Source organism: Piliocolobus tephrosceles, chromosome 19 (genome assembly GCF_002776525.5).
Source record: "Piliocolobus tephrosceles isolate RC106 chromosome 19, ASM277652v3, whole genome shotgun sequence".
Taxonomy (NCBI): domain Eukaryota; kingdom Metazoa; phylum Chordata; class Mammalia; order Primates; family Cercopithecidae; genus Piliocolobus; species Piliocolobus tephrosceles.
The window spans coordinates 27,466,434-27,488,850 of NC_045452.1; the positions used below are offsets into that span (position 1 = coordinate 27,466,434).

A 22,417-nucleotide genomic window follows, 5' to 3' on the forward strand; every position below is an offset into this window, starting at 1 on the left:
CCTCAGAGAAGCCGAAGGGTTTGGGTCCTCAGCTCCTGGGAGGGGCAAGGCCGGCCAAGCAGCGTGGCAGCGATGAAGGCCACACGATCGAAGGGTGGACGACCAGCTGCTCACCTTAGACATGGTCACCTATATTACATTTAGGAAGGAAATGCCCTAATTGGAGACTCTGCATCTCATTAATGGAATCAGATGAAACAATGTATGTGAAAGCTCCCAGCAGTGCCTGGCACACAGTGGGTGCCCAGGATGTAAAGACTGTTGGAAACCTAAACGGTTTGTAAATATCAGTTCTTCCGAATTTGGCCTTGCTGTCTTGAGAGTGGCTGTACATTCTAGCCCTGATCAGGAAGGAAGCTGGCTTTTGGTGTCCAGTCAGGGGAGACGCAGAGAAGACAGCGCAATCAACACAGGAAGTAACAGAAGCAGCTTGTTACTCTCAGGGCTAGAGAGGTGGGGAGCACGCCTTGCAGGGCCAGTGGAAAGGGGAAGCACCTGCAGCATGAGAAAGAGAGAATGAGAGAGAGCGACAGAGAGAGACCTGTGGGACCAAAGCCTTTACTGGGGTCCAGGGTGTTATCCAGGCAGGTTTCCCGTGAGGAATTCTAACTGGGGGGCTTGAAGCAGGCAGGAGTTTCCTGAGGTCACGCGGTGGCGGATGAGTCACTGCTGCATAGACCTGTACCGTCGGGGTAGGTGCGAGGGTCTTTGGGTTGTATCCAGCTGTCCCATAAGGCAGGGGCCCCCGGGAGGTGGTGGTACAAGGCAGTCATCTGGGTCAGCCGCCTTGAGGAACTGGGAGGAGGTGGAGAACTGGAACCCGTAGCAAGGGTGACGGAACCCTGCTCTGGTGTGAGAGTTAAACGCATACTCAGAATGCACGCCGAGGCAACGCAGAATGAGGAGCCGGCACGACACCCAGGCTTTTCCATGAAAGTGAACTTGACAGCCGCTTTCCCACATTGCCTGTGCTGGGTCGTGGGAGCCTCTGAGTTTGGCCAGTGTGTCAACACGCTCCTGCAGCACTCACACCCCCGCTTAAAGGGAACTACCACGGTTTATGTTTGGAAATCGCATTTTAAATTCCATCTGTGGGTGTATAAGGATTATTACCCAACTTCAAGTTTACCGTTTGAAAAATAGCAATGGCTTGGGTGACCCCTTTTAGGCAAAGCGTGATTGAGTCTGTATGGCCGCGGCAAACTGCCCTGGGCTTGCGGCTTTGTTCTCTGTTTCCGGCTTTGTGACTTTAGGCAAGTTTCATAACCTGTCTGAGCCTCAGCTTTCTTCTCAGTAAAATCGCCATGATAATGTTTGCCTTGCAGGGTAATAAGGACTGATGTTTGTACCTATTTCAACATAAGAGTGGTCTAGTCTGGAGGATAAATGAGCCGCTGGGAGGAAGCGGTTTGGAACTGGAGGACTGGTGGGAGCCCGGAGCCTCCTTAGGGGACAACAGGCCAGAGCAAGGATCATGGGACAGGGCCAGGACCGTCCAGCCCAAAGTGGCTCCAACTGCCCAGGACCTATTTAACAGGCAGATCTCACGGCCTGGGCTGGTGAGGCTGGCCTGGCCGGAAGCAGGTCAGCAAGCAGGCCTCCCAAGTCCTGTCATCCTTGAATTCTCATTTTCATTCAACAAGAACATCCTGGGGTACTGTTCCATGCCAGGCCCTGCACTGGGTACTGGAGAACAAATCTACATCCCAACTTCGCATCCTGCTTTTAAGAAGCTCCCCACCAGCATCCATGGCATCCTGCCAGAGTTCCCACAGCTGAAAGTGCTTGTGGTTTAGGGGTTGGTGTCATCCCTGTTCATGTCTCAGAGGGAGAGAGAAGTGGTATGTGGCAGGGCTGCTATGTACAGTTGTATGTGTTGTGCACTGCAAAACCTAGGGATCACCATTCACCAGTGAGTCTATTTGCAGTGCACAACCTGCTCAACTGTATGCAGCGGCCCCAGTACAAGGGCTTGTGGATGAAGGTATCTACCTAGCTGTACCTCTCCCCCTGGCCAGGTAAGGCCTCAGTCAAGGCTTGAGACCATCCAGTGTCCCAGCTAGCAGGGCCCAGATCACCTCGTTAAAATTATTACCTCTTAAGGGGTTAAATGTGCGCTGCTGACCGCATCCTGCAACCCATGTGGAGAGTTTGGCCCGGGATCAGTACACATTACAAATGAGATTCAGAAATTCCACCTAAAAACAACAGCGCAGCCGTCCCTGCCTGACGATGAGTGATTGCCCTGTCCTGGCTTTCACGGCAAATCCCAGGGATTAGGCGCTTTCTGTTTTCTGGGAGGCACAGCCCTGTCACCCCGGGGGCCACACCCTGGCCAGCAGCCAAGTTCTTTCCCAGGGTGCTGGGCTCGGCCTCCTCCTGGCTGGAATCAGCTGCGGCCTGACTCCATCTTGAGCTGGGGGTGTCACCAAGGGTTCCAGGAGGTGAAGGGCATGGGGAGGAGGGTCTCTCAGAGACTGGGAGATGGAAGAAGAACACACACCTTTTCTGCTCCCTATGTCATGACCCCATGGAGCAGAGATGGGCTCTGGGGCATCAGGCCCTGTGCCCTGCACAACTGCGCGTAGCCCCTCTGAAACAGCTGCTGTTATCCCTCCTTGAGGTTATCAGCCCCCAATTCCCCAGACACCAGAACTCTCAGAAGTCACCCCCATCACGAAGCTGGTGACCGTCCCCGCAGCAGCTCCTGGGCTCAGGCCAGATTCCTCAGAGGGCTTGGTTGTGTTGAATGGAGCAAGTCTCTGCTTTTGAGCCTACCTCAGTGAGACACACAGGGGGCCCCAGGGACCAGTCCTGGAAACCTCCCTGCTGTGGGTGGCTCCCGGACGGCCTGGGCTGAACCTGCAGTGACACGGACAGCATTCATTCAGAGCTCTAGGCCTCAGCCCCAGGAGACGCCCTGTCCACATGAGTGCCGCACTCCACACCCCGATCGGTTTTCCAGCCCAGGACCTGGCTAGGAAGGGTTGGTGGGGTACAACCTGCCCAGCACCCCCTGCCATGGCTGCCCCTGCAGGAGGAGACAGCGTGGTCGGGGGGGGGGCATCTTGCCCTGCTGAACCCCTGGGGGTCAGCTACACCCCTCTCTACAGGCCTTTTTGGTGCAGCTCAGGTGAGACGATGCAGCCAAAGAGGTTGGGAGATTACACAGCTCCACATCTGCAGCGTCACCCTGGATGGGACCATCATGGCCCCAGTGGGAGGGTGGAAGGAAGCCAAACTTGAGACACCTGCCTTGCACAAAGGCAGTGGTGCTCATCGAGGTTTGGGCTGGAAGACTTAGCACCTGGCGGGCATCTGAGAATTTCCATCCCCTGTACCTGCTTGGTCCCCACGGACACATGCCTGAGCCGTCAGGGGCGGGAAGACAGGGCCGCATGCTGGGCAGGTGAAAGGTGGTGGGGGATAAGCAGGTGTTTCGGAAGGAGTAGAGGAGGGCCTGGAGTGGGGCAAGGATGGCATCTGCTCACCCTGCAGTCAGCCCAGGGCCCAGGCCGGATGGTGTCCTAGTGCTGCCTGATGGTGGGTGACATCAGGCCAACCACAGCATCGGGAGCCAGTAGGCAGGGCTGGGCCAGGCCATGTGGACAGGGTCTAGGGACAGTGCAGGGACAGAGGTCCCTATTCTGGGACCTTGATATCCTGCTGCTCTTGTGAGCTTCTGGGGGACTCCTGCAAGGCATGTGGGCTGCTTCTCAGACCTGCAGGTACCCCGCCTCCCAGATGTCGTCACCGGGATGTAAGATTCACAAGCACATCACAGAGCCTGGCTAGACTATATCCTTTCTCGTAATCCGCGTGCGTATCACAGCGAAATGTGCCTGGCCACTGGTTCCTGGTGCTGGAAGGCGTGGACCCACTCCCATACCCACAGCCTGTGTTGCTGTGACTGCTGTGTTCTAAGCCCCACTTTTCACATCCATCCCTGCTGCCTGGCCAGAGAGATGTCCTCAGCCCAGAGCTTCCCATCTCCCTCACCTGATCCTACCCTCCAGAATAAAAAGTGTACAAGGTAGGGAATTTGTGCTTGTCTGCCAGTTGTGGTTACTGCTGCATCTCTTAGAGTGGGGCTTACCCCTGGGGGCTCAGCACTCAGGGGTGCCTGGGCTCTAGGCTGGAGAGAAGCACCCGGATCCGCCCACTGGCCCTCCGGCTCTGCAGAGCCGCTTGCATCTTACTCCTTCCTCTTCCCTCCACTCTGCTTCAGCCACTCCAGCCCATGCCTCAGATCCCAAATATTCCATGGCCTCTCTCCTCTCCTGGACTGTAGCCATGACATTCACTTCCTTCTCCTCTTGGTGAACTCCTATTCATCCCTCAAAGCCCATGTCAGCTGTTACCTCCTCTTGGATGCCCTCCACATGCAGAGTGTGCAGCTCCTTCTTTTGTGCTCCTGTGGCCCCGGATGAACCCCTTTTGCAACTCTCCTCATATTCATTCTCCCAACGAGTAATGTATGTATCCCCGGGGGCAGGCCCTGCTCTGAGGAATGCAGCAGTGACTAAGGCAGACACGAATGCCTACCTCATACACTTTTTATTCCAGAGGGTAGGAGCAGATGAGAAACAAGCATAATATATACACGGTCAGATGGTAGTGAGGGCTGTGCAGAGCAGGGAAAGGGGATGGGGAGGCAGGGTGCAGCATGGCAGTACAGCTTTAAATCTGGTGGTCAGTGACATTTGTCAAAGACTCAGGAGCTGAGGAAGTGGCCCATACAGAGATCTGGAGGAAGAGGGCTCCGGGCAGAGGGAATGGCAGAGTGCCACAGTGGCCGTGCCTGGGGAACTCCTTCTAGAAAGTCTGCCATGAACAAGAGCAGAGAAATGCTTGTGCCGGGGGAGGGGTGTCGTAAACAGGGAAACACCAGCCATTGTGGCACTGGGAGTTTTTCTGCTTGACTTTCGATTCCACCAAACAATTCCTGGATGGAAGAGCCTGCAGGGGTTCATTCATGCAAGGCTGCCGTCTGTCACCCTGTTTGTCCTTGTTTCTTACACACACAGAACAGAGGCACCCATTGGGGTCACCCCAACCCAGCCCCCGGCAGGTGCCCATCACTGGCCGCAGGATCCCACACATCTGCTGACTTCCAGAGTCACCAAGGGGTTAAAAGGAGCTGGGAGCAGCCTCTTAGTCTCCAGAGCCTCCCACAGGAATGATTTGTGACCCTCTTAGGCTGCTGGTCTGCACCTTCTGAGAAGCTTTTAATATCACTGGGCACATTCATAAATTATTCTTTTTTAAAAATGAAATGTTTTAGCCAAACAGCAGTAAAGGCATGTTGTGCAAAATTAGCAAAAAAAGCAAAACAAAACAAAACAAAAAAAACAAGAATGATGATGGTATGAGTCTTTTGGCGGCCTCTCCTGCCTGTGTTTCCTGACTGTCTTTAAATCTGTGAAAGGACCTCAGTGCTGCCATTACCCAGCCGGCACAGGGCAGGGTGGGGGTGGGGCGGATATCAGGTGTTTCCAGGTGGACTCTGCTAGGAACATTCCGTCTGTGGCCAAGGCTAGAACCCCAGCTATCAGAGTCCTTCAATTAACAGCAAACCCTGTGTGGTGCTTGTGGTGTGCCAGGCACCCTTCTGGGCATGTATGTGTGTATATATATAACTTGCTCCTCATAGCAACCCTGTAGATCCTTATCCCCATTTTCCAGATGAGGAAACTGAGGCACACAGGAGCTTCCAGGCTCAGGTGACATGACTTAGGAATGTGCACATTGTGTTGGGACTCTGGGGTTCCTGCTGTCATGACTTTCCCCAGCAACCTCGGAGAGGGCAGAGTTCTACTCTGTGAGGCCTGACCCGGTCCTGGAATCTCAGCTGTCACCTCTGCATCCTGACAACGTGGAGCATGGTCCATAGTGTAGGTGTACCGTCAGTGTTCAGTCCATGGCAGTGCACACAGTCATTTTGCTGAAGATTTGCGAGCCTCTGGGATGACAGCCTGGAAAAGGGACATTGAGGACATGGCCTTGCTCCAGCCTGGGGGCGCTCCTTTCTGCCCTGAATTGGCTCATTCATGGAGCCTCTCAGGAGAAAAGAAGAAAGTGATGGTTCTCCGCCAATCTCACCTGTCTCCTCCTTGCTGAACTCCAGCAGTAACTCCCATGGTTCCAGGAGGGAGAAGGGGCATGACTGGCTTGCCCCTCTCCTCAGCCTCTCCCCTCGCCCTCCCTCCTTTACTCATCTGCTCAGGGAAACTGAGAGCACCAAGCTGCCTCGTGTCTTTCCACCCTCCCCGCAGAGCACCCTCCCCGCAGAGCACCCTCCCACCACCTTTTCCTTGCTGGGCACCTCATTCTTCAAAGTCAGTTCAAGGTTAACCCCTTGGGGAAGCTTCCGTGAGCACCAGTACCTGATTTGGGGTGTGTGTTTCTCCGAAGCTCTCCCAAAGGAGCTTTGCTTAGCTTTATCAGCTTCTGTGGCCCCAGTCCTCTGTGCCTGCTCTCCCAGCAGCTGAGAGCCCGTGAAGAGCCAGACCAGGGCCGGGTGATGTTGGTAACCCCAGCATCCAGCGCTGCAGCCACCCACAGCAAGCGCTCCGTGCTTGTCAGATAAATAGAGAAGAGAGGGCTCTGCTCTGACTTGCAGGTGTGGGGCTCAGGACCCCCTCTCTGCGCTCAAGGGCTGCCTGCCAGGCCGGCCTCTCTTCCCCTCCCTCCCTCCAGACCTTCATTGTGTCTGTAGAAGGAAGCAGAGTAGCCTTCACTCCTGGAAGGCAGAGGGCAGGACTTGGCCCCTCTGGTGTGCCCAGGTCTTTGAGTCAAGTTGGCAAGACTTGAACTCATGCTGCCCTTCGTGGCCCCCTCACCTTGGGGGATTGCGAGGGATTCAGCGCGGCTGGGGCAGTGTGTTGAGAGCGGGGCTGGACGGGGCCATGGGCCTCAGCAAGGTGCATCTCACCTGCTGTGAGCCCGGGTGGGGGTAGGGTGAAGGGTGAGAAGAGTCCCCTGCAGAGCCACAGCGGGCCCCCATGGTTGGATTTGCCTCCTGGCTCTGAGCACGGTGGGCAGGGGCATGGGAGGGGTGAAAAGGAAGGTGGTACACGTATTCAGGTAGATGCGATGAGGCCGGAACTAAGGCCAGGCGGGGTTGTGGGGAGAGAAGGGAGGAGAGTCTGGAGACCTTTGAGAATAGAATCCACTGGCCTCAGTGATGGTTTAACTTGAGGGATGGGAGCAAGGGGCCTGTTAAGGGCGACTCCAAGTTCCTGGCTTGGGGGTACCTGCCTGGAGGGTGAGGGGTAGGGGAGGAAGGGACGTGGGTTTAGGGGAGGAGGGTGAGTCCGTGTTTGGCGTGCTTGGGTTTGAATTGCCCGTCTGGGAGAGGCGTCTGGAGAGATTGGAGTGGACTGACAAGTGTGGTTCTGGGGCCCAGGAGGACCCCACCCAGCAAGTAGGTGGACGGAGGCTGAGGCTGGCGCAGGAGACACACAGAGGGAGGGGAAATGATTTCTTATCCCTCTTGTCTCAGTCACATGTTCATTTCTCCTAAAAGGAGGTGCCTCAGACAGCAGATCCTTCCAGAACTCTCCCAGACCTTGTCTCCCTTTGGCAAGGCCACAGAGCTTGGTGGAAGGGGCAGAGGCCCAGGGCCTGGGCTCTAGTTCTGGTTTACTGTTTGCTGGCTGTGTGATTGTCAGCAACTCACGTAACCACACAGAGCCAGATTTTCTCCCCTGTGGGCCCCCGCCGCCTGCGTTTGTGATGAGGGGAGAGACAGTCGATGTGAGTGAGCTCTGTGATGACGAAGCACTGCAGAAATGTTAGCTCCCACGTCACAGGCGAAGGCTGAAGAGCTTTAGTCCAAAGCTGACATTTCCCTTCATATTTCTCCCCGAGGGGAAAGGTGCACCCTGGGAGCTGTCTCTTTCTTTCAGCTACCTGCAGCTGTCCCCTCCAAACTGTCTGATGTAGCTCACAGGAGACCTGCGGAAGGAGCACATTTATAACAATCAAGAAATACGGATGATGAGTTTTGCTGAGACATGTTGACTGACACTTGGTATTTTAAATATGCAGCCCAGACACCTGTCCCCCTTGCTGCCCGGCTTTTACGGCGTTTCTCAGGCAAGCAGAGAAGACTGGGTTTCGACTGCACCACCAGCTTCTGATGTGATTCTCTCTAATTGCTTTCTGCTGTTTTTGCCATGTGTTTACAACTCAGCTAAGGGCAGTACAGTCAGGAAGTGTCCTGCACGTCATTTTGCAGATAGGAGGAAGGAGATACAGTGGGATGGGAAGATCTGGGCTCTGAGGTCAGTCCCAGCCGGACGGAAACCTGTGGCCCTGTTTGCTCCGTGATCTGGAAGGTGCTACCCATAGAGCCTCATTTTTCTCCCCAGGAAAAGGAGGGCTCATCACTAACCATGTCTCATCACTAACTGCGATGGGGGCTGAATGCGGCTGTGGGCACACGGGGTCTCTCTGTCTCCACCCATGTCCCCTGCCGTGTGGCCTCTTTCCAGCCCATCCACACTCTAGTTGGTGGCTTTGTGAGTACTGACAGTATTTCCAGATTTTTTTTTTGTTTTTTTTTTCTTTTTTGAGACAGAGTCTCGCTCAGTCACCCAGGCTGGAGTGCAGTGGTGCGATCTTGGCTCACTGCAACCTCTACCTCCCCTGTTCAGGTGATTCTCTCCTGCCTCAGCCTCCCAAGTAGCTGGGATTATAGGCGCCCACCACCACGCCCAGCTACTTTTTGTATTTTTAGTAGAGACAGCGTTTTGCCATGTTGGCCAGGCTGGTCTCGAACTCCTGACCTCAGATGATCCACCCTCCTTGGCCTCTCAAAGTGCTGGGATGACAGGCGTGAGTCACCACGCCTGGCCCCACGTGTTCTCAACGTTTCCTCTTTGCCGTTGGTCTATGCTGCTCATCCTCGCCTGCAGGAACTGTGGAGCCTCTTGGGGTGAATTACTGAGGCCTGGTGATTGATTGCACCACAGTTACCCATGGTGCTTGTGATGGGCAAGCCTGCTTGGGTCTCCTCTGAGCTCCTGGCCTCTCTGTTCCAGCACCTTGTCCACATAGCCCTACACTTCCCTTCCTTTCTGCTCATGGCTGGCCCCACATGGTGGCCACAGTTAATTTCCACTGGTATGAGATATTGTACTGTCTCTTGATTCATCATCTCGTTTGCTAAAATGTTCTTTGACAGCCCTGTACACTCCATTACACTTTGTCAGCTAGAATCACAAGCCTCATGTTGGAGGCTGTACTTTAGAAGGGAAGATGACTTGCACAAGGTCACACAGCTGGTCAGTGCAGAGCCGCCTAGGAACTCGAGGCTGTAACTCTAGGTCTGTTTATAGAGCGGTGTCTAGAGTCAGAGATATGGGACTCAGGCAGAGAGACACCGCCCCCCACCCTACCCCACCGCCACTGACTTTCATCATTTCAAACAATGGAGAGGCAATCAAGTGCAACGTCAAATAGCAGGAGCTGAAAGATGCCTTCCAGATGGGGCAGAGAATGTGGACCACAGAGCCCAAGAGGCAGTAAACATCTCCTCACTGGACCTCAGCATTTCGTGTTCAGGATCCTGGATCCCCAGCACGTCAGCTGCAACTTACAAAGCAGAGCCAAGACATGAAAGTGAAGCGCCCGAGGGGACCTACATTTTTCAACGGGGGGAAAAAAACTGCTTAATTATATCTTTAAGAGGCACAGACATGCCAAGGGATACCAGCAGCGTCTGAGACCTGAAGCAGAAATGCCAGGGATGAGGATTTGGAAGATTAACACAATTGAACTCAGCACCGTGGCCTTTTTTTCTTTCTGGGGCTTCAGAAAAGGTGGGAGGCAAACACCCCTGCAGGTAAGACAGACAAGCCAGGCGTGATGAAAATGCACCTCTTTGTCCTGCCTTTTACTGCTGGGGTGGTCCTTCCAAACGAAACAGCTCTCGCCTGGAGCCTTCAGTGGCTCCCCTTTCCTTCAGGACAAAGTGTTGCCTTCGTTCCTAGATTGTGAGGCTCAGAGACTGATCTTCCTTCTTCCTTCTCTCCTTCCTTCACTCTCTTTTCTTCTTCTTCTGCTGTCATCTTACAATGTGATCGTGGCAGAAGGCCTGCCATGGGCCTGGCAGGGCCTGGGTTGGGGATGGTGGGGCAGAAATGATTTGACGCTGTCCCTGAACAGGCAGGCCGGCTGTGAGCATCCCCTGCAATAAGCAGATGCGGTGTTGTAGTGGAAAGAGACCAGGTGCCAGGTGACACAGGGGACCCAGAGAAGACTTCTATGAAGCAGTCCAGCTGGTCCCAGTGTCTGGCACATGAGACATGGCAAAGCAGAGTCTGTAGGATCAAATGGATAGATGGAACTGGGCCCCTGGTGGCAGCTCTCTCACGTTTGCAATGCTGCATATGGGCAGTGAGTGTTTCCTGCTACTTCTTCCTCCTTCCCTTGCCCCCTGTGATAGGGAAGTTGGTGGTGGTTCTGAAAGAACAGTGGTATAGAATTGGTGACGGGGAGGCAGCCAGGAGATGACCCAGCTTCTTGGTTCTCTGAGACTGACAAAGTGAGATCCTGGGGCAGTCCCCCACCAGATGAGGCACATGGCTCAGCTTCATCTGCCTGCCTCTCCCCAAGATTGATACTGTTCCCAGAACCGGCCTGAACCTTCATATTTTTGGGCTTTGCACATGTCCTTCCTGCTTCCTTGACTCCGATTTATTCCTCAAAACCCAATTTAAAGCTTCCTGTTTAAAGCTCCTCTGTGCAGAGTAGTCTCTAATGGATGGATGGATGGATCCATGGGTGGGTGAGTGGACGGATTGGTGGATGGATGGATGGATGGATGGATGGATGGTTGGGTTGATGAGTGGGTGAATGGATAGATGGATGGGTGAGTGGATGGTTGGGTGGGTGGGTGGATGGATGGATGGATGGATGGATGGATGGGTGAGTGGATGGTTGGGTTGATGGGTGGGTGAATGGATAGATGGATGGATGGATAGATGGATGGATGGATAGATGGATGGGTGAGTGGATGGTTGAGTTGATAAGTGGGTAGATAGATGGATGGATGAGTAGGTGGATGGACAGATGGGTTGAGAGGTGGGTGAATGGATGGATGGTTGGATCCATGGGTAGGTGAGTGGATGGATGGGTTGATGAGTGGATAGGAAGCTATGAATAAAAGTGGTATCAGAAAGATTCTGCAGGCATTTATTTGGCATCTGTTATGTGTCAGGTACTGAGGACCAGCTGAACTGTTTAAGTCCTCTTTCATGAAGTCCTCCCTGGCCATTGGCCTGGGTTCAGTCGAGGTGAGGGCAAGGAGGTATAAGTCATGCTCGAACTAGGCTGGGGATGGAGGAAGCATGTTCCCCAAACCAAAGCCCAGGAAAATGTGGCTAGGCTGGAGGAGTGCGGGCAGGTCCGCCGATAGGGCATGGCCTGGGAAAGGGGGTCCTGGGTTGAGTGGGGTTGTGCACAGACTGGGAGATGCAATGTGGACTTCAGGTCAGAGGGGAGGGATAGAGAAGCGGATTTGGGAAGGGCAGGAAGGGGTGCCCTTTCCTTGAGTGCCTGCTGTGTGCACCCGTACAGTCTGTTGTTTGACCCTCGCAGCATTCCTATTTGTTCTACCGTAATAACTTGTTAAATGCAAAGAACCTGAGAAAATCCAGGCCCCGCATCTGACCATCAGTGATTCAGCCTAGTGCCTCCCTTCCGCTTCGCAGCACGCTTTTCCCTAGCGCAGTCCTTTGCTTCCTTTCATGGTGCTTGTTTCACCACGCAGCTGTTTACAATCAGCCTGGAGCTCCAGTCTTCAGCTATTGTAGAGGCTAAAACCTCATGAAGTACCCTGGTGCGATGTATTTAGGGACAACCGTTTTCTATACGTTCAGGGCTTCCCTCTCTCATAAATCAGTCCAAGAGAAATACTTAACACCTGCTCTATGTTTCTAAGAATTCAGCCACACTTTGACCGGGAGTCAGATCACTTTGAATATCGGAATGCTTTTTGATAGCCAGTCGTCATTTCTCAGGAGAGAAAAAGGATGACATTGAGTTTGATTTGTTTCTGATTTTGAAGGTTGCTAGACTTTTTTTCTTTTTTTTTTTTTGAGACGGAGTCTCGCTCTGTTGCCCAGGCTGGAGTGCAATGGTGTGATCTCAGCTCACTGCAACCTCCACCTCCTGGATTCAAGTGATTCTCCTGCCTCAGCCTCCCGAGTAGCTGGGATTACAGGCATGTGCCACCATGCCCGGCTAATTTTTTGTATTTTTGGTAGAGATGGGGTTTCACTGTGTTAGCCAGGATGGTCTCGATCTCTTGACCTTGTGATCCGCCTGCCTTGGCCTCCCAAAGTGCTGGGACTACAGGCATGAACCACTACGCCTGGCCAAAGGTTGCTGTTTTTAATCCCTGTTCACAGAAGAGGAAATTGAGACTCAGGAAGGTCAAATAACCCATCTGGGGTCCTACCATGGAGCCAGGTCAGTTCGTATCCTGCAGGTCTCAAAGGGCCTACTTAGAACATCTGTGGCAGGTCCCCGTCCCACGTGGAGCTCACTGCACGAGCACTTTCTTCTTTCTTTCTCTGTCCCAGACTGACTCCCGAGGACAGAGCTTCGGTTTCTCTACATTCTTATTTAGCCAGTGCCAGGCACACGTCGTGTGCGCAGACCCTCTGTGCATCGGAACTGCTGATAAAATTAACGATCCCACATGCAGCCAGGAAGGTGTATTTAAATATAGACATTTAGATAAATATATACATATATCAACATAATAATATGGTATTATTACATATTTTATCATGTTCATATTTTATATATAAATTTTAGAGTAAATATAAACATTTTATATGAGTAAATATAGATATATATAATTTATATTTACATATAAATACACTTATGTGTAAATATAATTATATTTAAATAATTATATAAATTTATACGTAAATTTGTAAAATACACTTTATCTAAACTATTTAAAATACATTTATATAAATTTGACATACTTCATATTTTAAATAATATATTAGTGTTTTATAATATGTTTTATATGTATAATAGTTACCTATCATATATGAAACTACATAATATACAGAAATATAATAATAACAGAAACAGATCCCTTTTTTTTTTGAGACAGGGTCTTGCTCTGTCACCCAGGCTAGAATGCAGTGGCACAATCTTGGCTCATTGCAACCTTGACCTTCCCGGACTCAAACAATCCTGCCACCTCAGCCTCCTGAGTATCTGGTGCTATAAGCACATACCACCATGCCTGGCTAATTTTTGTATTTTTTGTAGAAACGGGGTTTTGCCACGTTGCCCAGGCTAGTCTCGAACTCATGGGCTTGTGGTCTGCCCGCCTAAGCCTCCCAAAGTGCTGGGATTACAAGCGTGAGCCACCGCACCCGGCTGAAACAAAGACTTATCTGACTGTAGTTTGTGGAGGTGCCTGCCGTTCCTCCCACAGTGATTCACGGGCTCACCCAGCCTCTCGCCCGTCTCCTTCAAGCCCCAAACCTCTGAATGCCAGGAAGGGTGGTAAGAACCATCTCTGCGCCCAGTACCAGTAAAGTTGGCAGGTCACTGTGGCCGGCGGGGGCGCCATTGTTGGCCTCAGGCCTGGGGAGAGAAAAATATGACATACGGGGGATGCACGGGGGTGTGTTTGGGTTCAGCCCCGTGAGCCCACACTGACCCTGGTGGGCAGACCGAGCACAGGGAGGGGCGGGCGGGAGCGACCCGGTCACCAGGGCCTGCTGGCAAGCCCAGGGTGGTGACAAGTCCGCGTCTTTTGCCGGGAGCTGAAGATGTTCATGGGCTTTCAAGCAGGACAAAGCTGCCATGTCATCACCACGTAGCAGGCAGAGCAAGGGTGCTGACAGCCTGCAGAAGCCTGCGCTTATCTCTCCATCGGAGCTAAAGCCCATGTTTGCTTAGGGAACAGCCTGAAATTCCACCCCGGCTGCTGGGCCTTTCACTTTTGAAACATAAGCCCAGAGAGCGAAAGAGGGAACGTTGCGCTCAGATTCTCCTGCTGAGCATGAACTTATGTTCCTGACCAGGAACCAGCCACTCGTACCGAAGGCCTTCCTGACCTCTCAGTTCTCCCCTGAACCTTTGCTGTGTCCTGGGCACCAAGAGCTGGAGATAGGCTGTCCCCGTGCACGTTTCCTAAGCCTGCAGAGAAACTGTTTGCAGAATCCAGCCTGGAATCGGCCGTTTGTGGCAAACAGCCGGTAGCTATTTCTCAACGTGTGGTTGTGAAGCTGTAGGCTCCATATTTGCTTTCACAGAGCACCCAAGCAGGTGTCTGAGAGCCAGCTCACACCGGTTCACACCGCTCACACCAGCTCTGGACAGCTGCTTGCACACATCTCTCTACGAGTTCACTTTCAGTGATGCCACGTGGTACCTGAAATTGGCCATAGAAATTGGCCTATGGTGTGATCAGAGAACCAGTTGTTAGGTAGTTACCCCACATCCCCACCCTTCACCCCACTTTCGACAAATCCTACTGTTAGAACATGTGGAACGGAGAAGGGACCTTGGCCGTTCATTCACAAATGTCAGCACCCGTAGGTCTGCCTGTTTGGCCGCAGACACTGGGGAGCAGTCTGCAGCCTTGGCTGGTGCAGTTTCCTCTGCAAAAGGGGTGTCTCCTCCAAGAAACCTGTCCTGACTCCCCAGCCCACCCCACCTCCATTCTCACCCCTGCTGGACAGTGCAAACCCTTCATCAGAGAATGGCGCGTACCTTTCGTCCTAGATCTTCTACCAGCTTTGAAGCCAGCATCCTGTTCGTGATGTCTGGAACCCTGGGAACTGTCCCAGCGCCTGTTGAGCACATGTGTGCATGCGAAGGGGATCTGCTGAGCGCTCTGCCCTGGCGGGAAGGCCGCCCTGCACAGCTGGAGCTCATGCAAAGGGGATCTGCTGAGCGCTCTGCTCTGGCGGGAAGGCCACCCTGCACAGCTGGAGCTGATGCCTTGGCAGATGCTGGGCATCTGGATCGTGCAGTGCAGGAGCACAGGGGCATGGCACCATTGACTTGCCGGGGAACCTTGGCCTCAAAAGGGCCTCAGCCTCTCCACAGTGCAGTGAGGACTGCCCCATACTCTCACCCTGCACAGAGTATGGGAGAGTCTCTGTGAGCCTTTGGGTGCCCTGCAGAGGGAAGCAGTGCCGCCAGCCAGGCCTGGCTGGGGGCCATGGAGATGGCAGGCCCAGGCTGGGGAAGATTTGTGGCACCCAGTCTTTTGCTCCCCTGGAATCTGCAGAATGCCTGGGGTTGCTCCTCTTCCTCCCTGGCGTGGCTGAGCTTTGTCTGTGCCCCGTCCTTTGGCCATGATGTTTGCCTGGTCCCTACCCTGATACAGGCAGAGCTCCCCGTGACTCCCAGCTGTTTCCCTAGAACTGACACCAGTCTCCCTCCACCACCCATCCTCCTTTTGACTGCCCTGGGGACTCCACTGCTGCTCTGATCCTCTGTTACTCCAGCCACTTCTTGCTTCCCTGTTATCACAAACGCTGAACAGTGAGCTCAGGTGTCACCCTCCACAGAGGCATGCACAGCTGGGGGTCAGAGGCATGTCCCATGGGGAACTGGGAATGCTTTGCTTGCAGAAGGATGCAGGGCCCACTGCAATCCTCGGATGTCCTAGGGGAGAGGATATACCTGCTTCGTTTCTTCTCAGGGGTCAGAACTGGGCACAGTGGGTTGGAAGGAGGGAGAAAGATTTCTGTCAGGCACCCACTCCATGCCAGGCCCTTTTCTAGGCCCCCTTAAAACCTGTCAGGTAGGCCGGGCGTGGTGGCTCATGTCTGTAATCCCAGCACTTTGGGAGGCCGAAGCGGGTGGATCACCTGAAGTCAGGAGGTTGAGACTAGCCTGACCAACATGGAGAAACCCTGTCTCTACTAAAAATACAAAATCAGCCAGGCATGATGGTGCATGCCTGTAATCCCAGCTACTCGGGAGACTGAGGCAGGAGAATGGCTTGAACTCAGGAGGTGGCAGTTGCGGTGAGCCGAGATTGCGCCACTGCACTCCAGCCTGGGCAAGAAGTGCAACTCCGTCGGAAAAACAAAACAAAACAAAACAAACAAAAAAAACCTGTCAGATAAATGGTGGTAGAGCAGAAAACCTGGGCTCAGAAGCTGGTATTGACCCCAGAGCCATCCAATTTCCAAGCCCACACCCACAGCTTTCCTCGGGGTTGGGCAGTGCGTGATGGAAAGGCTGTCTTAGCAAGTAGTGAGTTCACTTTCACCAGTCCCTGGAGGTGAGAGCAGAGCCTGAAGTGACCACTTGGAGGGGGATCTTATTCAGGGACTCGAGCATCTGGCATAGAATGGGACTCCATGAGGTCTAAGCCCCCTTCTAGCTCTGAAACTCCTTGAGGGAAACCATTTTCCAGATGTCTACATTGCTGCAGTGCCTTCTAACTTCCGGCACATCTTCTGCTCTCTCCGCAGGTGTTGTGCGCCAGGTACGGCCCATCGTGGGCCCATTTCATGCCGTCCTGAAGCTGGAGATGAACTATGTGGTCGGGGGCGTGGTCTCCCACCGAAATGTTGTCAACGTCCACATCTTCGTCTCTGAGTACTGGTTCTGAGGGCTGGTCTGCAGCACAGCCACGGGTGCACCTCCAGGCCAAATCATTGCTGCCAGTGACGGTGGCCTGTACTTGTTTGTACTCTCAGACTTTTTTAATGTTAGGTATTTGTTAAATGTAGCATTAGGCCAACATGTATTAAGCATTAGGCCAACATGTATTAAGCTGAGCCAGATGAGTAAGTCCATCTGACGTATTTTTGGTGTTTAAAAAATGAGTCCAGTTGCTCAACTGTTTGGTTGAAAACCCTTGCTCATTTTTTAATGCAAAGGCTAAGTGTCACCCCTTTTCTCTGCCTCTGGGCTGGGCCTTGCTAAGGGCCAAGGAAAGAAAGACATTTTTTTAGGGGGCAGCCAGTCCAAATGCCAAAAGAAGACCAGTTCTTGCCCTGATTGTATGAAATTTGACATTTTGGTACTTTTTTTTTTTTTTGGCCAATCAGATTTTCTGTGTTCTAAGGACATGGCTGCTGTAGAATAGCACAGAAGTGGACGATACATTCTCCCCAGAAGCAGCGTGACCGAATGCCGCGGGGAGCACTTGGAAGGGAAATTGCAGTTCTGTTGAAATAGAGGAAAATCCCTTGCTAAAGACGCAGCCTGTTAGGCTTGTGTGGGGCTCCAGTACGTTCACCAGGGGAATGGCTGGGATTTCTCGGCACTCTGCATCATCCATCTTTTCTTATAGGTGGGGAAATAAACAACTTTGTGATCCTCCTGGTGGCCTGTGCATGACAGTCTTTCAAGAAGAGGGCTCTCTGCCAGCTCAGGAGTCTTCCACCAGCTAAGGGATTGGACATCTCCCCCCCCCCCCCCCCCCCCTGCCTCACCCCACCCAAGGATGTCTCAATGCTCCTCCTGCCCCTCAAGGTTCTGGGGGAGGGCCCAGCTTGTGTATCGGAAAAGCTTCCTACACACATGTTTTCAACGCCATGCCCACCCTCTGAGAAGTGCGGCTCAGGTTCGTTCCCTGCCCCATGTCCAGTGCTGCTAGGCAAGCCCAGGGCTCTGGCTTCTGTGTGACTTGCTTCCAGTAGCATCCCTCATGGCATCCTGATCCTCTCTAGAAATCCCTGGGGGGAAGTAATGACCCTTCAGCAGCCATGAGTCCCTGCCAGACACAGGCGGGGCATGAGGTGCTTCGCTCATTCCTCCTGGCGGCCCGGTGAGGTGGGTATGATCACACACAATCTTGAGATGGGCAAACTGGGCTCAGAGAGAAGAACTTGGTTGCCAAAATTCACACATTTGAGAGACAAAGAGGGAATTCAAATTCCATCTGAATTTAAGCCCTCTCTAAACCCTGTGTGAGCAATAGATGTGGACAGACTGAATTTATTGGGAGACTGACACCCCACTTGGCATCAGTGGCACTGGGCCAGGAGCTCCCAGTGCCCCAGGGCCCACTCCGACCTCCAGGGACTCAGCATCCAGGCTCTGTTTCCACACACGCCTCTCCTCCAAATCCTTCCCTGGGTTGCTCCCATCCTCTTAGGTATGGATCCCATTTGTGGCTCAGAACCTCTCTCATCCTATGCCTCATTTCGCAGCCTGGACCCTAGCACTGGTGAGATCTCAGCCCCACACTCAAGCCAACACCACTCCAACTTTCAAGAACATGGTCTCCACCACCTTTGGGGAGACCTCTCCAAGGTCACTTATTTGGGTCACTGGTCCATCAAGGCCAAGCCTGGGCCAACCAGGTACAGAGCCTGCTGGGGCCTTGGCCGCTGCAGCTGGTGAGAAAGAAGAGGCCGGGTGTGGGGCTGGATGGTCCAAGGAGCCACATCTGGGGACAAGACCAGTGGAGGGAACATCCACACAGCTCTTCATGCCAGGGAATTAGGGAATTGGGGCCCTGGCACGGAAGTAGGGCTGGGAGCTGGCTGCAGGAATGGAAAGAAGCCTCAGGGCGAGGGGCAGGAAGCAGAAAGGGACATGGTGGGGGGGAGCGCTGCTTGGGGACAAATTGTAGGTTTGTCGTCTTGGGGGCAAATCTGCCAGAGCCAGGCCGTTCTGGGCTCAGCAAAGTTGGTTTCTGGGAGCCTTCTTCAGTAGGGTGGGGTGGGAAGACCAAGGTGCAGGCTGCTTTGGAAAAAAGAGTTTCCGATACTCCTAATAGGAATTAGGGCAGGCCAGGCACGGTGGCTCACACCTGTAATCCCAGCACTTTGGGAGGCCAAGGTGGGTGGATCACTTGAGGTCAGGAGTTCGAGACCAGCCTGGCCAACATAGTGAAACCCACTCTCTATTAAAAATACAAAAATTAGCTGGGCATGGTGGTGTGCGCCTGTAGTCCCAGCTGTTCAAGAAGCTGAGGCAGGAGAATCACATGAACCCAGGAGGTGGAGGTTGCATTGAGCTGAGATCCACTCCATCCTCGGCACAGGAGTGAGACTCTGTCTCAAAAAAAAAATAATAATCATAATCATAATAATAGGGCAGCTGCCCTGAGGAGGGCGAATGCAGAGCCAAGTCCCCCGCTGCTGATTGGCTTTTGAATGAGAACATGATCCAAGCTGTCCAATCAGAGCCCTGCCTCAGTTTCTGCCTGCAACGGAAGAGTGCAGGAGGGGCCCGCAAGTGGGTGGTGAGGGCGCCAGGTTGAGGAGCCCAGGGGAAGAGAGGAAGTCCTGACCCTATCTGATTCAGAATCAGGGAGGCAAAAGCAGACCTCTCTCGGCAGGGCTAGCAGGGTGAGTCCCTGCCATCATCCGAGCTTCACTTTCTGCATCTGCAAAGTGGAGATTCCCAGATGGCAGTGAGGAGCGCTGGAGAGCATGAGTGCAAGAGGGTTTTGTGCATTGCAAAGTGCTGCATTCGTGTGTGAGGGCTTTTTGTCATTAACCGTTAAAAGCAGCAATGATGGTGATGACGATAATGGTTGTCACTGTCAATTGAGCCACGTGAATGTGCTCTGGAAGCTTGGCATCTTTTCAATCTGGCATTTCCTTTTCTTAATCATCCTGGAGAGACTTGGTAGACGGTTGTGTAAACTACCCACCAGCCTAACTCTTCATATTTCATATCATGCTAGGGGTTGGGCACCTGATGGACCCATAAGTATCTCATTATACTTGCAAAGTAATTAGAGCCTAGCATCAGCGGCATTAAGGCACCAGCTAACGGGAGCTGGAGGTGCCTCTGAGTTCTTCCACAACAGTGATTCCTTCTTAACTGTAGCCTTAGAACAAGATAACTGAGGGGAATTGCTAAAGGCAAAGCAGTTTATAAGCAGCATGAGACAGCAAACACACAGAGACACCAAGTTGAATCCTTCTTGCTGATCTGGTAGAAGAAACTTGGAGGGAAGATTCCAGAAGGTCTCGTAGAGTGGAATTCGACCAGACAACTCCTGTTCTTTTTTTTTATTCCTAAAGGAAATCTATCCTACTGTACAGAGGAAGTCTGTGGCATGTGTCAGAAGCGCCTGGGCCGCCCAGGGTCCTAGTAGGAACCGTTTTATATATGCAGGTGGGTGTTGAGTGGAGGGTGCCAGGACCCACCCAGCCAACACAGCCAACTAGAACTTGAGGAGGGAAGCCAGCTTTTCCAAAGTTCTCAAGTTTGTCCAGATGAAAAAATACCTGGAAATCAAGTTGTTTTTTCCCCTAATATTGTAATATGAAAAAGTTCAAATATACAGCTGAGTTGAAAGAATTTTACTGTGACTACCAGGGCACCTTCCACCTAGATGCTGCCACTGACATTTTATGAGATTGAGTTGCATTTTGAAGAAATGACAATATGCTGAGATAATAAATACAAATAAGAAACTGCATGTTTTGTAGGCTTGTGTTCAAACCCAGCCACTTACTAGCTGTGTGGCCTTGGGCACGTTGCTTAATGTCTCAGAGCCTTGGTTTTCTCTACAATGAAATGAAAATAAGGACACATACGTCGCAGGAGTGATTGTTAGGATGAAAGGGGATGATTACGTAAAACAGTGCAAGAACTTCTACATAGGAGGTCCTCCATAAATAGTACTGTCATGACACACACACCCAAAAAGATAGTCTTTATTCAGTTAGATGCCACATTTTATTAAAGTCTTGTGCGGACAAGCAGTGAAACCTCAGAAGAATTTATAAAGAATAACTGGAGGCGCTTCCATGTGACTTGGCTCCATCCGGACCAGATGACTTCCAGGTGCCAGCAACAGTTCCCCATTTCCATTCATGTTTCCCCACATCATTCATGCCAAAGAGATGGGTGCCAAGAGGCCATCTGTCTTCATTCTGGACATGGAATGAGACGGGAACTCACTCTCGAAGGACTTTTGAAGTCTCAGAGAAGAAACGGAGCCACCGTAGACCTTTTGAAATACAGCCTGTGAGAAGCACGGTGACAGTCACCATTACTCCCAATAATCACATTACTGTTTGTGGAAAAAAAGACCTACTATGTGCCAGGAAGGCTTCGGTAATCATCCCCAACACACACATTCTCTCACACACACATGTGCGCACGTGTGCACACACATACCACACACACACACACACACACACACATATATGCTTCCTCCTCAGCCCCTCTGCCATGCCCAGCTCAGGGCCATCTTCTCTCACGAGGATGCCAGTCTCATCTCCTGAAATGACCCTGTCCTCCCATCACTGCAGAACTTACGGTGCCACCTGCTCTGGTTATCTCTGTGTAGTCTAGTATGAGTATGTATTAGCAATTCTCTGTGTGAATGTCTTTCCTCCCCCAAGATAGTCGATTTGTGACTATTACTTTAGTCTATCTATCTATCATCTATCTATCTATCTATCTATCTATCTATCTATCTATCTATCTATCTATTTATATTTTATGTAGAGACACTGTCTCACTATGTTGTCCAGGCTAGTCCTAAACTCCTGGCCTCAAGCGATCCTCCCGCCTCAGCCTCACAGGTGTGAGCCACCATGCCCGGCCACCTGATCTGTGTGTTGTTTTGTTTTGTTTTTATATGGAGTCTCACTCTGTCACCCAGGCTGGAGTGCAGTGGCTCAATCTCGGCTCACTGCAACCTCTTCCTCCTGGGTTCAAGCGATTCTTGTGCCTCAGCCTCCCGAGTAGCTGGGATTACAGGTGCGTACCGCCACACCCAGCTAATATTTTTTGTATTTTTTAGTAGAGACGGGATTTCGTTATGTTGGCCAGGCTGGTCTCTAACTCCCAACCTCAGGTGATCCACCCACCTCAGCCTCCCAAAGTGCTGGGATTACAGGCGTGAGCCACTGCGCCCAGCCTGATCTCAGTCTTTAAGAGAGCAGCAGCTCATCTGTGGCCACTGCTTCCCGGGGACTTGCCAGAAGGGAGGTGCAGGGCACAGGGAAATAACCCACCTCTATCTGACCGCTTCGATAGTATCGAGCGTCCTCAGTGGCAGCGCACAGCACGGAAGCCGAGGTGTGGCTGCGTTCCATTTGGAGAATTCCACTGTGATCCATGGTGTCAGCTGCAGGTTCAAGGGTGTCACAATTTAATTATTAAACATCATGAGGCATTAGGAGGCTTGGGCACGCACTGGTAAGTGATCCATTTCTAACACAGCTGGCTTATTACTGTTTGTGGCAGCTCCTGCACGAATTGGTGTCCATTAAGTAAGCAATGGTATTATAATTACGCATTTAAATTATGTATGGGAAGGCTGTCAGTGGTAGAAGTCAGAATGCAGTGATTACTTTGAGTTGTCAGACCTCCTGGATGTAGTCTCTCTGCAGATAGCTGTAATTCTGGCTTGTTTTCTGCTCATTTTCTGCAGACATGTAGAATCCACTGCTAGGGTCCACTGAGCTGTCTTCTGGGTGGTTTT

At 52.2% G+C, this 22,417-nt stretch overlaps 1 protein-coding gene and 1 long non-coding RNA gene across 2 annotated transcripts in view; one reads left to right on the top strand and one right to left on the bottom strand.

Moving 5' to 3' along the window:
* FBLN1 (fibulin 1) overlaps positions 1–16,618 on the top strand; it is a 93,532-nt gene extending 76,914 nt beyond the window's left edge. Inside the window, exon 17 of the mRNA XM_023221757.1 lies at positions 16,479–16,618. Within this exon, the coding sequence (XP_023077525.1) occupies positions 16,479–16,618 (140 nt within the window). The remainder of the gene's footprint in view (positions 1–16,478) is intronic.
* Positions 16,619–20,620: 4,002 nt separating this feature from the next.
* On the bottom strand, positions 20,621–22,195 carry LOC111548865. The gene is made up of 2 exons (XR_002733540.1): positions 21,948–22,195; positions 20,621–20,947 (listed from the first exon to the last, which is right to left on the bottom strand). It is a non-coding gene; the product is annotated as an uncharacterized LOC111548865 (long non-coding RNA).
* Between the last annotated feature and the right edge of the window lie 222 nt (positions 22,196–22,417).